At 31.5% G+C, this 14,222-nt stretch overlaps 1 protein-coding gene across 2 annotated transcripts; it reads right to left on the bottom strand.

Moving 5' to 3' along the window:
* Positions 1-404: 404 nt before the first annotated feature.
* On the bottom strand, positions 405-3,658 carry LOC145327894 (uncharacterized). 2 transcript variants are annotated; one of them, XM_080171423.1, is made up of 2 exons: positions 3,050-3,658; positions 405-1,000 (listed from the first exon to the last, which is right to left on the bottom strand). In XM_080171423.1, the coding sequence occupies exons 1-2, from the start codon at positions 3,636-3,638 to the stop codon at positions 783-785; spliced, it is 807 nt and encodes a 268-aa protein (XP_080027549.1). In that variant the 5' UTR covers positions 3,639-3,658; the 3' UTR covers positions 405-782. The 2 variants fall into 2 exon arrangements, with proteins under 2 accessions (XP_080027549.1, XP_080027550.1); XM_080171424.1 differs by having other exon boundaries at positions 3,380-3,658.
* Positions 3,659-14,222: the final 10,564 nt, after the last annotated feature.

Genomic DNA, 14,222 nt, shown 5'->3' with positions numbered 1-14,222 from the left:
TAAAGAAATACAAATTTTTTTTCCCTTATGATATTTAACTTTCATCTCATTTTTATTTTATTGTATTATATTCTTAATAGGGCTTGGTCTCTTTTTACCGCATGATCACAGTGTTATTGTTTAATAATCCACTTTATAATAAAAAATTTACACATTGTGTTTTGCGTTAGGTCCTGCCACTAGGCAACATATTTGATATTTCTTTGTGTATTAAAATAAATAAAATAAAACTATATAAACAATATACCTATGTAAATATTCGTATCATATAATTGTGTTTTAATATGTTGACTGAAATAAATATTTTGATTTGATTTTGAGTAGATAATGCTTTGAGCTCTAGAAAACTTGTAAACTTAAACACAATTTTCAAAAACAATATTTGAAGAAAAAATACATCAAAGTATAGTTTATAATGTATTGTATATGATAATAAAACAAAAATATAAACAAGATGACAATTATAATATATTTATAATAATAATAATAAAGTATTGCGAGGTATATATCACAGTTTTAGAAAGCAACAAATTTTAAAATCCAGGCCTTTTAAAGTTTTAATATTAAAACGGATGAAAATATCCAGAAATAAAATTGTTAAGTAATAATTAAAGCTCCAAATATAGATTAGCAATGTAATATATATTTTTTTATTATTGAGATAAAAATTGGAAACAAATTATTGATTTATGTAAATTTCACGTGATAAAAAGCTCTGGATAGGAAATAACTAAACATACTATATGTGTAAGAAAATAAAATTTTATAGTATAGAAAGAAAATCAAGAGAAAAGATCGTCTATTCCATATTTTTCCGACGTCACATCAGTTTTCAATTCAGATTCGGCCATTTTTGGTTCGGCGCCATTTGAAGCTTCTTGTTCTTGTTCATTACTCGGCATTTGCGCATTTTCATCGCTTGATTGATTGATTGCGGCGGCTGGCAAAAAGTTAAATTCTGGGGCAGATGTCGCTTGTTCCGATCCAACTAACCAATATCCTAAAACAAAATAAAATAAATTAGTTTTAATTACATTTTGAGTAAGTGAAAATTAAATAAATTAATTATTGTTTCTTTGGCTATGTGATAAAAATTGCAGAAAGTTAGAAGCAAAAATTTTATGTTTAGATGAAACATCTCTCCCAGGGTGAAAATACATTAAATACAACCAAATAAGCAAAATAAAGGATTACCAAAATGTTTCCTTTAAACTTTCACATCTTTTCAAATATTTAGGAATTCAATAAAGTTTATAAAATACTTTATATGTTTCTTAAAAGTTAAAATTTTTAAAATTATTTCATCCTAAGAAAGGATTTAAAGAGAAAATTTAGACAAACACTTTCTTGGTGCAAAAATATTTATCTTTCTAAAATATTTCAAAGGAAAAAATATTTTTAATGAAAAAAAAGAAATTCTTGCAATAAAAATGAATTTTTCTTTCAATTTCATGTTTAAACTTGAGGCAGCAGAATGGGAGATGCGACATCATTCGCACTACCAGAATTTAAAAACCTTATTTTAGACAAAACAATTTTTAATATTGTATAAATGTCTTTAATACTTTTCAACAAAATAAATTTTCTTTTATCTGGGGAAATAAAATATAAAATTTATTCCGGATATAAAATTTTCTTTGTTAAAATTTGTTTCAATGCATATTCCTTTCGGAGAAGGTAAATGAATTCAGTAAAAAATTTATTGGCAAAAAATAGTACAAGAAAAACATTTTCTGGGGGATTTAAAGAATATCTTTTTAAAATTTTTATTTATCCATATATCATACTTGATCTTTATTTCTTCATGTAGTCAACTAGCCGTTAGGTCCCTAAAAGACCTTAGAGGGTCATCTAAGTGAAGAAATTAAAGGCAGTCGACCCTCCATTTTCAATTTTTGTTCTAAAAGGAATAAGTAAAAGTATCTATAGTAAAGAACATTTTCTCCTGGGAGGGTGGAGGTACCCCTCCATAAATAGAATATAAATTCCTGGGATCTTTAAGAACTTCAATGTAAGGGAGAACCATATCGGTTCAGCTGTTAGTTAGATCCTTAGCTACAGACATGCATCCTGTTACTTTTATATAAAGGATTCATTTGATCTTACTAGTAATGGAAACTGTTTTTAACAATTTTTATGCCAGCCTACGTTTGTTGTTTTATTTTATAGGTAAAGATATTTAGGGTAATACAATTACTTTTTATGTATTTGGGGATTTTTTTTTGTATTTTACGCAGGAATATCTCAACTAGAACTTTATTTATTTAAAAAGTTTAACTTTGAATTTCCTTTATCTTTAAGTGCCAATTTTAATTTGAAGAAAAACAATCAATGAACTTAAATTATAATGCAATTTGAGTTGGTAGATTCAAAAGTTTTGTTTGCTTTTTTTTTATAGTTGCCCTACTTAAGAATAAAGTCGTTGTTGACTTTCATAATAAGACTAAAAAAATCCTAACTTATAATTGGAATATGTTAAAGGCATCATGTTAACAAAGTATATAGTTATTCTGTTTATATATTGTCGATAAGTCGATGTTATATCAGCTATGAGAACTTAGCATGAAAGCCATATAGACAACATAAATCCTTGAATTTTCATTTCGATATAAAGCTCACAACTTTGACAGGGTATAAAACCAAAAAATTATATAAGTCAGCTCCCAGTATGCTAAAAATCCGCGAAATATTGAAATTTTACCGGGAGCCGACGGTTTTTTAATAAGTTTAAACCAATATTGCCTTCTTTTAATAGAATAGTTGATAAAACTTAAGGTTTGAAAAAAACTTTTTACTTCTTTTTCGCCAGCTCCCAAGGACCAAAAAATTTATATATAAAATAATTACCTGAAAGAAAATTATCTAAGAATGAAAATTTAAATTTTTACAGTGTAAATTTATAAATATTTTATAAAGGATTTTAGAATAATGGGAGCTGACAAAAAATGATTTTTTAAAGAACACTCTCAGACATTTTTGCAGTTGAAATTTTATAAATTTATAAAGTTTTGAGTGTTCTTTAGAAAAAAAAGTAAAAAGTATTTCAAACCTGGCAAGTTTTTCAACTCTTCTAAAGGCATTTCTGTAACAGCGGCTTGTAAATAAACAACTTCTTCATTATCTGTGCTCATTTTACGTTGGCCGCTTTCAGCAGCTGTCGCAGCTAACGCTGCTGGCAAAAAAATGTCCGTGTTAACAGTAGGACTATGGGAGAAATGTTCGACTCCTCGCAAAAGACTATGCAAGCGGGTTGTAATTATTTCATTATACATCTTTGATAACAATGAATCGGCTAGATTATTATTTTTATTGCTATTTAAATCACTATCTGAATTTTGATTAATATCTGAATTAATATTAAAATGATTTGTATGCAGACCTACTAGATCAGAATCAGTAATTTCACCAACAGTTGAGGTCACTTTGATGTCTTTTGTGCTGAGCTGGCGGGTGGCGCGCGTGCGGTAGGTGGCGGTGGCCGGCAGCAGCAGCTGGCCGCGTCGGTTAAATCTGTACTCCGCAGCTGGGGATATTACAGCTTTGGGAGTGTTAATAGAGGCTGGACGGCCGTACACGTGTACGATACTGGTTGTGTAAACTGCGGCTAGCAAGTAGAGGTAAACTTTTTGGCTGTCCATTTTCTGGAGCGCATTAAGAAAGACTGAGAGATGGATAGAAAGATGTTGATTAACTTTATTGCCACCAACTTTAAAGGGGATATGGAATTAAGGGGGAAGGGAGAAATGATGAAGCGGCTTATTTAATCAAAAAGAGAAGGACCTCAAAGGGAAGTGTAGCAAAGGGTATGGGTAGAAGGGGGCTCCACTAAATTCTTAACTTTGGAATTTCATTGAAATCTCCGTGTTTTTCAAACCAGACACCAAACAAAACCTATATTTTTTTTATTCAGTCAAAAATTTTTTTTTTATTTAATCCGTTTTATAATCCAATAAACTCATATTCGTTTTTCATCCCTTCAATTATTTTCTAGTGACTGCGCCCCTAGAGGCCTTTAGGAACACTTAAGAGAAGGGGTGGTGGGGGGGGGGGGGGGGAGGAGTTACATACTTTTCGGGAACTAAAAGAAGCTTTACCGGGACGGAGAATCATATCAGTTCAGTGGTTAGCTAGATCCTTTGAAACAAACAGACACAAATTTAAGATTTAGTCTTTATATTCTTTTGTTTCTCATCTTTGATAAAAAAATTTGATTTAAAACCTTTACATTACCGTATAGAAAAAAAATTGTTTATTAATGCATTTAGATAAACATATGTATAAGAGATGACCGCTCATGTTTGGATAGGTATACCTACAAACTTAAATGCGAATTTTTATAGAGGTATAACTAATACTACTCTAATCAGAAAGAATAACATTACCAAAAACTCAAAATAAATAAGATTATCGATTATAATAATAATTCTACTATTCTAATTTTTTCTCAATTTGATAAACACTTTTGAACTTATAAATATGAGTCAATTACATTTCGGGAATGAGGGGAATTAAAAAGGGGGGAGGGGGACTTTGGTTTAATAAATGGAGTGAAACAATGCAATTTCTACTTTGAGTGGGGGGGGGGGAGTTATGACACCTTGGCGCTTAGGCGTGTGTCGTCGACCAATGACAAATCAGGGAAAAGAAACTCTAGCCACGCCCCTCTAATTAGGCTCTACCCCATTTGTGGGTGTTCCCTCTTAGCCCTCTTTAAAACTTCCCCCTTATATTGTATTTATTATTACTAAATGTGATTTTGGGTGAAAAAAGGAGAAAACAAATTTATGCATTTTCATGTTAGGTTACGAAAATCTTTTAATGTATGTAAACCTCTTTGTCTCAAGCGAAAATTATCAGAAAATGCTTATCCGAATTGATTTTACTCTTCAAGAAAGCTTTTGAATAAAGTTTTATGCTATTTTCCTTACCTACCTTTACCTGGAGGCTGTGGGAAAGCAAGTACTATAAAATACAGCAATAAAAAAACTGCTGCCTATAATGGCTATATTTCTAACCTTTTTTAATAGGATGAAAAATACAGGGATATAACAATAGACGATAAAATTAGTTCCAACCCTCCAAAATATGATTAACAATTTTAACCTTTATATAAATAGATTGTAGCTATTTGTGAAAAATTTACTCCCTAAATATCTTAAGCTTAGTCATTATAACAGTCAATTACGCTGCACGCGAATGGATATAGAATATATATGGATATTATGACAGGCGAAAAAAATGTCGTCAATTTAGCCTTCTAACATTGAACTCATTTGATGATCAGTTCGTTCATCCAGTAGGAGGGGAGGGGATGGGGTAAAGGAAGTAAAAGGAATGGTTATTTTAGCCCGCTGCCTGTTCCACTTTATTATAGAGCATGAAAATCTGGTTTGATATCAAGTAATAATATATCCATTTGTTTGAGTTCTATCTAAATGTAAAGCAAAATAAAAAAGCTATAATAAAATAAATCCGTATATCTGCTTGTTATTACTGCGCTACTGCTGGATCTAATTTTCCTAGCTATTGTAGGGCCACTTTACAAATTATATTTTTACAACGATTTTAAAACAGTAGTACAATTCATTCATTTATTAGGAAGCTAATTATTATCTAAAAATCAAAAGTTAAAAATTTTGCTTTGATCTGTAATTAAAACATTTTGATTAATTGCACACAGATTTTAGTTTTGATTTAAATCTAAAATATTTCCAATCAATGAAATTATTTTAAACTGTAATTATCTTAAAATAAGTCATTTTCCCCCTTCCCATTGTCACACGCCTGCCGTTGGTAAAGTTCAGGGACCTCAAGGGATAAGATGCAGTGGAGGACGTACGTACTCCAAGATGATAAACAAAACAACCGCTTCTGGTGATTAGATTATTGATTAAAAAGTTTGTACACTAATAGTTTGACACCAACTGCTTAAAATTCAACAAAACTTTGGGTACCAGTTGTAATATACAGTCAACTCTGGTAGAGATAGGTTTCATTTAAATTAGGAGGATTTCTTGGCCTGAAATCATTCTTAGATTCTGAAATCAACTTTAAACGTATGGTTTAAAAAAAAATCGGCGTGCAAAATTTCCAATCATTAAAAATGATTTACAGAAGGGGTAATTATGTTTTTCCTAATTGGGACTTTTTTATCGTCCCTTGTCTGTCCATTAAGACCTCTAGAAAGTCAAGTCTTACTATTAATAGAAGATAGATACAATTTTTAACATATGCGATATAATATTTTGCATTTAACCCAATTTTATTTTGCAGATTTCTAAAAAAATAGGCAACATATGAACCATTCGAAATATCATTTCAGTTCTAATAAACAAGAGCTTAGAAAAATTGGATCTACTGCAGTTCACGGTAAAATATTGCTGGTAACGAATATTGCTGAAAATCTATGAATTTTAAAGTCTGCTATCTGCCAAACGGCTGAACGTACAGATCATACCCGCACACCATTTTAAGCGGCATAAGAAGGCCTACAAATAATCTGGAATAGCCAAGCTCCAATGATGCACAGGGAAAGCTTCACTGAAGAAAAAACGCGCTAAATAGGCCTTTTTCGCGCATTTCTCTGCACTGCGAGATAATTATGCTTTATTGATTTATTGCTATTCCAGATTATTTGTAGCCCTTCTTATGCCGCTTAAAACAGTGTGCGGGCATGATCTGTACGTTCAGCCGTTTGACAGCTAGCAGCCTTTTAAATTCATAGATTTTTAGCAATATTCGTTACCAGCAATATTTTACCGTGAACTGCAGTAGATCCGAAAAATTATATTCAAATATTTCTTTCCCTATGATTTAAAACGATAAATAACAATGAAAACATCAATAATTATATACATAAAAGAATTTATTGAACTTTTAAAAGTTACATTTTGTTACTAAGCTATGGGGTTTATAGGAATATTATTTGATGATTGTAAGCAAGTATCATAAACAAGTATTCTTTAAAACTAGAATTTGTAATCAGTGCCTTTGACTCTTAAAAATTACATTCCTTACAATTATGATAGACAAAAATATACTTTTTTATTGTACAACCCAATGAGGATCAAATAAAGGTCACATCAGTTTTAAAGACAGCGAATGATAGAACGTGCATATAAAACTTTGGGAACCGGTGTCATTTAAAGACCAATGTCCCCTTCCTTCCTGCTAGTAATATAATATAATTACCAAAACTTTAAACAAAATTTATTTTGATAATATAAAATGATCCTTTAATGTATACTCTTAGTGAATGTGATTCAGTATAGGGATAAGAATTAGGGGGTAAAAAATTAATGAAAAATTATGCGTTTTTTTTATACCAAATTATACTATTTAAATATTAAGAATGCTGGTATGAATTTTATTCATCTTTTCTGTAAAAATTTACAGGGTTCTAAAAACCTAATTATATATTTTGGGTAAAGAGAAATAAGTTCAACATTGGCCAATTGAAATAAATTTATACAAAGATAGATAGATATACCGTAGCATGCTTTGAACACTTAAAAATCATTCCCCTACCCAAAAACAATTTCCAAATTGTTTACATTCTAAATTTCATAACACCTTTGATCTCTTTAACCATAATTATACATTCAGACGACAAAATATGCGACATAATAGCCAGTGATTAAAGTCAATCTTTTACTATAACATCACACCAGAATATTTAATAATAGAATCTTAAATCAATATGTTATAATGTTGTAACAGACATTTAAAGGCACCACCAAGCATTAATCACGTAGGACCTAATTATAAAATTTTTTTAACAATTGCTACCTTTTAATTATTACAAGTAGCGAAGCTACTTTTTAACTTAGATTTGTTTTTAGAGAGGCTGTGAGATTAAATCATGCTTCTCTGAAAAGGACGTTGTTAGGGGTAATACCCATCTCCCTCCCAAAAAAATCTGTTGTTTGTAACAAATCAAGTAACTTTTTGACATTTTATTGACCAAAATTAAAGATTTATTCATCAATTCCCCCTAGTCCCCACCTCCATCAAAAAAAGATAAGATAAATTGTAAGTAAACAGAATGCTTTGCTAAGAGGGATTTCCAATGAGAGAGGCTATTATTATAATGGGACATTAAATCTCCTCCTCCAATACAAGAAGCACGACCTCCTATTTCACGCGTATTTCCTTGGTCTAAAGCCCTTAGTTGTTACACAAAAGGTAATTTTCACCACCCCTTCCCACCCAAAAAAAATGATTGCAAGACAATAGAATATTAAAGTAAAAGAAAAGAAGTAGCGATTTGTAACCCTGCCCACAGGGCGGATCCATATCCCGATTTCGTATTGGGTCTTTGAAATCAGCTAGTAGCAACGGAAATGTAAGCACAGCCGAGTAACTACAAAAGAACATAAAACACTTTTTCTAGCAGACTAAAAGGGTCTCCATGATTTGGGCCAAGTAGTTGTTGCCGGGGAGGTCATAGGTTCGAATCTCGGACCGATACAGCGTCATAACTAAAGACGTCAAAAATGGTTCATACTGCTGCTATGTCAGGTGTGCGACATAAATAGTAAGAGTAGGGGGAATGCCTTGGCCCATAAACAGGCACAACTCACTACCATACACAGTTGAGACTTCTCAGACGAAGGTCGTGCAATCGAAGGGTTGGTTGTCTGGTGGATGTTACTTAACCTAATATCCTTGAGTGTTAGAGTATCGCATCTAATTACACGTGGATGATGCTCTGGACTCTCTAGATGATCACTTAAATCGAAGGAGAATCCCGCCCTTACGAGGTAATGGAGGTAATGTTTGGATTATACATCTACACTTGTACATTTATTGGCTTAACAACAATTTACTTAAATGTGCTACTTGTTATTATTGATACAAATTTTCAAATATTTTTTGAATATCTAACCTACAATTAGATGACACTAGGAGTCAAAATAAATCAAAATATAATTAATAGACTATATAAGTTTGAAGGAATTTTAATTAATATAATAGATTTGAAATCTGCATAAAATTTTAAGGTTTTTTTTATAAAATTCGTTTTTTATATAATTCTTTATTTAAAGGCGCAAATACGATTTAAGTTAATTAATTTTGACATCTGTGATTGGTGGATTGAAAACTATCTGCGCTCTGATTGGAGAAGCTTAAGTGTCGTACATCATTCAACCAATTAGAGCGCGGGTAGGTTTCAATCTAGCTTTCCTATTGGTCAAAATAAATTAACTTAAATCGTATTTGCGCCGTTAAATAAAGAATTAAATAAAAAACGAATTTAATAAAAAACCCTTAAAATTTTATGCAGATTTCAAATCTATTATATTAATTAAAATTCCTTCAAACTTATATAGTCTAATAATTAATGCTTACCAGAGCTTCCCGCTGAGCCTTTTTTGGGCAAATTTGATAAATAAATCGATATTATTACTTGAGTGTTGTACCAGATTTTCATGTACTCTAATAAAGTGATACATCCACAACCTTTACCTCACCCCATCCTCTCCTGGATAAACGAACTGATCAATAAATGTGGTCCATATTTGCATATGAAATTACTAGCATCTATCCATCTAAAAAATAACATAACATAACATTTAAATAACGGGGTAAATAGTAGATGCTCAGTAGTCATACTAAGTTTCAAACAAAATTTCAAAAGTCAATCTTTAATAACAGATGAGAGAAACCCATATTTCCTATTCGATTAGTCTATTGCCTAGTGATTGTATACATATTCATTTCTGGCAGAATATTTAAAAAATAAAAACTGACTTCTACCTCAATCAGCAGTAAAAATAACACGTTCTACACATTTGAAATCCCCTAGAGCATTACAGACAGACTACCGACAAGTGAGTTACTTAACTCGTTTAATACCCATGCTAAAACTGTCCAGGGATCTAAAGGGGCAAGACAATGGCCGAAAAAATTGATGTACATCCTTAGTGATGAAACAGAAAAATACTCCTTCTGTAGATTACAATTATTGGTTGAAACGTTTGGACAATCCACTTAATGAACAAGCTAATCACAATTTAATAAAAGTCCCTAAAGTTGTTGAGCTAACGAATAAGACAAACGTTATTATAAAACTTTAGGGACACGAATAAAAGATAGCCCAATGACCCCTCCCCTCCCTGCCTCGAAACTGTCCCTTTTCGGTAAGGTTAACAAATTACAGACAAGATTGGTCAACATTACATTCCAAAGTCTTGCAGTGTTTTTACAAAGCTACAAAATATTTACCCCAGAAATATGAAATAATCTATTGCAAACTAAATATTTTGTTCTTCTTTCCAATCATTTCACTTTTAAAGTTACTATATTCTATTAGCGGTTGCGCTCATAGCATCTAGTAGCTATGTATTCGAAGAAGTAAGGAAAATAAGATAATAGTATAAAACCACAATTAGATATAAGAATTAAATAGCCTAAAACCATCCATGGATCTATAGGAAGTTTCCAAGAAATGGAGATCTCAATCAATTCAGTATATTTCACAATCTTAAGCTACAAACCAATAAACCTTACTACTTTATATAATAGGATGTACATTTTTTTGTTTCCATCTAAAATATTAAAAACTTATGGGCATGATTTTATTGTAAGGGAAAAAATCAAAATAAATCTAAAGTATAGTTTTGTGAATTAAGTTATTCTTGAGATTGCAAAGGACAACCAAGACTTAAGGATCACATCCTCCCTTTAACCTTATTTTGGAAATAAATCAAAAATAAGGGGGTGTTTCTGTTTGTTACTTTAGGTCAGGAAATGTTAGGTTTTTTGGGTACTTGTTGGTCCCGAAGAATAAGGGCCTTCCGCAGGGGTTTTGATTACAGAAAAAATATTTAATTTTAATTATTTTTGATAAATTAAAAAAAATAAGGGTTGGGGGTTACTGCTTAACAGGCAAAGAAAATAAAAAATATTTTTAATGTTTTGAAAAAACATATTAACCTCCTTCATCTTTACTTATTCAAAAGTTAAAGTCTCTAATAAAGATTCCATTACAATTTCTTTTTTTTACGAAGTGTCTCTATAACTACTCATCTATTCATGTTTTGTTTTTGTTTGGGTGCTTAGCCTTTCTATTTTCTAAAGTCAGGATTCAAAAGGGATAAAACAATAGACAATTAATATACACCACCAATTATGATAAACAAAATTACCCCTTTTGTAGATTAATATTATTGGTGGAAATATGGACACTGTCTGTTTCTATAATCAAATTAAGATTGAATAATAGTCCCCAAAGCGTTTAAAAAAACAATTTATTAAAGAACCTGTTTATATAACTTCAGACACCAGCATTGCATTGTTTGAATAAAGGAGGGGGGGGGGGGGGAGGTCAGTGCTTCATTGGAACTTCGAAGGGGAAGCACTTGGTTTTCTGTTATAAATTGTTTTTTTTTATGGAAATAATTGTCCTTGTTATTATGACGTCAATGAAGAAGGGGTCAATTCAATTAAAAGTCGGAGACATCGAAACATTCCAAATATTGATTTGACCAACAACCTTTTGATTAATTGATAACGTGTAGATGTAGATATTTTCTGTACACAGCACAAATACTCTGTTATTGCGTATTTTTATGGTTCTCAGCCATACTGAAAAATCGTATATAGCATCGTATTGCAGACAATTTTCCATGAATATTAAAATAATAATCATGGATTGAATACCAGTTTTGTTACCCCGGGCCTTCGGCCTCTCGGGGCTAACAAAACTGGTTTTAACGTATAATCTTTGATTTTGATATCCGTGAAAAGCTGTCCATAATACGATCCGATAAAACTTTATAAACTCGACTAAGTAATTCATGCAGATTTTCAACTATAAATTAGTTAGTTTACATTTAGAGGTTTATTTGGGTAGCATAATAGCTTTAAACTATCTTAACACCTATATAGAGATAACCTAAAAAGAACAATACAATCGGTCGAGACCTTTAAGCATAGACGTCCAAAGGGAGGTGGTAAAGGGGGGTTAACCCAACTCAAACTCTGATACTCTCATCCCCCCCCCCCCCAACCAACCAAATTTATAAAAAATACATTAACCCAATCAAAAAATTGAAACCCCTCATTTTACCATCCTCAAAATTATAAGCTTGGACGTCCCATCCTTTGAGATTTCTTTTAAAGATAATTCTTAAGCAGTAATTTGACTGTACAAAAATTGAAACCAATTACCTATTACCAACAAATTACCCACTGTACAGACTAATGACGACCCCAGTTCTGTAACCAAAACTATTTCAATCCATGGGAAGAGGGTTTCTAGCTTCCTGCAAGGATTCATTCAAGTATAAGTATTCTGGAATAATAATGCTTTTTCCCAGATCGTTACGGACGGACGAACTGAAGGACGGATTGACAGACTGACGGACAAACTAAGTGGATCTGAGAGTAGTAATAGTAGGTTAAATTAACGTAATCAAAAACAGTCTTTCTCGTCTTTTAAAGTTTTCCGCTTTCAATTTACTTTCAGAATACCTATCTCTGCTAGGTTTTGGGGGGCAGAATCTAAATGGTAAATGTGGTGGAAAAGTTGGGAATGAGGTTTAAATGAAATTTTTGTGGTTAGATTTCTAGCTAGACACATGCAGACAAATAATCAATGTGAGTTTAATAATGACAAACTTTAAATCTTTGGATAGAACAGAGAAAATTTTGTCTTTGCCTATAGACTTCCAAGGGTGAGGGGTAAAGGGGTGTTTGCCCTCTCTTCAAATTTTGAAACCCCTCATTTTAACCCCATAAAATTTTTTCACCTATAAAACCGTTGAAAACCCTTTAAACCCTTAAAATAAAAAGCTTGGACGTCTCTGTCATCGCCACTAGCCTTTTCATCTTTAGGTTGTTCTAAAAAATAGCCTAACCTATCTACTTAATCTTTGTTTGTGTTTACAAGTTGATATTCTAAATGTCATAAATAAGTAAGGGGACACATTTGAAAACAGCCTGAAATCTGCCATGGACCAATACTTAACTTCCTCAACAATTGTAAAACGAGATCTTAGTGGATATTCCGACAGACAGATGCACATCTTGTTACTTTATATAGTACTAGCGGCTACGCCCCTAGAGGCCTCTAGTGGCACTTTAAATGTTTTTTTTTGTTCAAGTCTCTACGATACCTCTTTATGTTGCTTTTAAGTCTCTCAAATATTTATTTTTTTTCGATTTTTTTTATTTCTCTTGGAAGGGTGGTGGTACCCTTCCATAAAATATTTATAAACCTTCCCAGGATCTATGAAAAGCTACCCTGTTAAGAAGAACCAGTTTGGCTCAGCGGTTAGTGAGATCCTTCGGTACAGACAGACAGACAGACACATAGACAAACACACATTCTGTTACTTTATCATAAGTATTTAAAATATTTCTGAAATCATATATGAGAAACTACCAAAAATTTTAGTTGAAAATGTATTTCCAATAAAAATCACAAAGTTATTATAATAGTTATTTATATACCATGTTGTGGACAGTTTTCCACTGATAGTAAAAGGAAAAATAATAAGATTAATTCCAGTTTTGTAGACCCCGAGGGCAACCGATTTCAAATAGTCAAATATTCTGTAAATTTGAGTTGTATTAAAACACTAAATTTTGACTTATTTAGTTTTGCCATTTTCAAATTTTAAAAGCATTTTTCTCTAAATATATTTCTTGGCATTTTAGTTAAGACATTTTGCATCCTTATGGCATTTAACCGTTTTTCTACCCTCGACCATTTTTCCAGTAAAATTCCGTTGATTTATTTTGACCTAAGGAATTTTTAATAGAAATTAGAGTGTTAGAACTAACATTGAAAGGTTTTCTAATAAAACTAAAAGCATTACTTCTGTAGCTTATATTTTTTAATTCTGTCTTATTCCATAAAATTAGACAGTTTTTTTGTGTACATTTCCATTTATTAGGCTCTAGTTTATTTGTCAATTTACAACATCCTATTAGAGAAATTAGTAAACTTATTTGTTTTTGTTGTCTTTTAAGATCTCGTTTACCAGCTAACCAATAGACTTCTCCATTTTAGAGAAGCTTCAGATAGTTCCTTGGTTATTTTTAAAATTCATTTTTAGATTTAAGGCATGAGATGATTTTACTACTCTTGCTTCCCTAGATGCTTGTGGCTCATTTGCTAGTTATTTTGCTATAGGAATAAATTCATTCTAATGTAGCTCCAATATAATTTTCATATGTCCAGATAGAAAGATATATACTTCACAGAAATATAA

This window comes from Acartia tonsa, chromosome 9 (assembly GCF_053477335.1).
Source record: "Acartia tonsa isolate MP-2025a chromosome 9, ASM5347733v1, whole genome shotgun sequence".
NCBI lineage: Eukaryota > Metazoa > Arthropoda > Copepoda > Calanoida > Acartiidae > Acartia > Acartia tonsa.
This window is presented reverse-complemented; position numbering and strand designations above follow the sequence as displayed.